Source organism: Trichechus manatus, unplaced genomic scaffold (assembly GCF_000243295.1).
Source record: "Trichechus manatus latirostris isolate Lorelei unplaced genomic scaffold, TriManLat1.0 scaffold00001, whole genome shotgun sequence".
NCBI lineage: Eukaryota > Metazoa > Chordata > Mammalia > Sirenia > Trichechidae > Trichechus > Trichechus manatus.
In genome coordinates, this window is record NW_004443937.1 from 36385637 (window position 1) to 36387335 (window position 1699).

Genomic DNA, 1699 nt, shown 5'->3' on the forward strand with positions numbered 1-1699 from the left:
CACTTTTTATTTTATGTGTAACTCAAAAGCATTTTGACAGTTCAGAGAGTTATATTCAAACTTTTACATTTTCTTACTTTACCAATATTTAAAAAAAAATGGAAATAGGAAATTGCTGCTCGAGTGAATCAGTCAGCTCTGGAAGCCATCACTCCCTCCCCGTCTTTCCAGCAGAGGCACGAGAGCCTCCGGCCTGCAGGGTGAGTTACCAGACCCGGGTTATTTAAAGAACAGGATGGGCTATTTAAAGTGTTAGCAAGCTCTTTGCTTTTCCACTACTTAGATTAGTACTAAATAGTTCCCCAAACAGCTTACAAAGTGTGTCTTTAAATTGGTGAATGTACAAGCAGGGGTACTGCTAAAGCTGGTAAATGATGATTCCAGATTTCCTAGTGTTTCCAGTGAATCTCTAGATCAGGTGATTTGTGTTTTTAAATTTAATAATTGGAAAGAAGAAAGTCTGTTGTTAAATAAGTAGCTATAAATTGGGATTGTGTTTTTATTGAAATTTGTTAAAACTGACTTATTAGGAAATTGTGTTTTTTCTCATAGTTTGTTAAGTGTTTGATTTCCAAAAGAGAAAACTAAATGTAACACCTTCTCGTTTTTCTTTATGCTTAGACAATCTCTCGTTTTCTTTATGCTTAGACAATCTCGGCCACTGGCAGCTCGAACCAGCAGTTCAGGATCTTTAGGGTCTGAGTCCACAAGTTTGGCTGCCCTCTCTCTAGATTCGCTTGTTGCTCCGGACACCCCGATACAGTTTGACATCATTTCTCCTGTGTGTGAAGATCAGCCTGGCCAGGCGAAAGCCTCCGGCCAGGGAGGCAGGTGGGTGATGGTACCACAGGGATATTGGGATCCGGTCTCTAAAGGTTTTGATTTCCTTTCTGCACTTGCGAGCCATCTCTCACATATCATGTGCATCAGCTGTGTTGCGTTTTCTTTGTTTTCATTACTTAACATAATTATGATAATGAATATTGGGGAAATATGCAGGTTTGTCTCTGTCTCTGTCTTCTACCTCCATTAAAGGAGTTAAGATAATTTAGCTTATTTATTTTTAATTTTTATTGTATGTCGAAGGCAGATAACCTTCAGGAGGGGGGAAAACTGATTTCACATGTAGTTTAAAAATTGCCCTTCCTAACATTTTTTTTAATATAATTTATTTTTGTTGTTGTTGAGAACATACGCTAATTCAGCAGTTTCTACACGTGCAATTCGGTGACATTAATTACATTCTTTGAGTTGTGCAACCATTCCCACCCTCCTTTTCTGAGTTGTTCCTCCGCCATTAACATAAACTCACTGGCCCCAAGGTTCCTATCTAATCTTTTGAGTTGCTATTGTCAGTTTGATCCCATACAGATAAATCTTTAAAAGAGCACAATGCTCAAGGCAGATATTCTTTACTAGTAAAGCTAAACTTTTGTTTGGTTTTCAGAAGACTTCAGGGGATATTTTTGATTTAAGGTTTAAAGATGATCTCAGGGCAGTAGTTTCAGGGGTTTATCCAGCCTTAACATAGTTTAGTTTTAAAAATATTTTAATTCTGAATTGCTTCTCATTTCTACTGTTTGAGTGTTCGCTCTTCAAATTTCAAGAGAAAGTCGATAGTCCCGTCTTTAGGTCGTGTCAGTATTTTAAAAATTCTTGAGGGTTGTACATGTGCTGTAGGTTTATTGGAAATTATTCT

The 1699-nt window shown here is 37.4% G+C and overlaps 1 protein-coding gene across 1 annotated transcript in view; it reads left to right on the forward strand.

Annotated features, from left to right (window-relative positions):
• The window catches only part of APPL1 (adaptor protein, phosphotyrosine interacting with PH domain and leucine zipper 1), a 37092-nt gene that overhangs the window by 25631 nt on the left and 9762 nt on the right, over window positions 1-1699 (forward strand). The window contains 2 exon segments of the mRNA XM_012555845.2: window positions 109-200; window positions 649-831. Coding sequence (XP_012411299.1) covers window positions 109-200; window positions 649-831 — 275 coding nt within the window.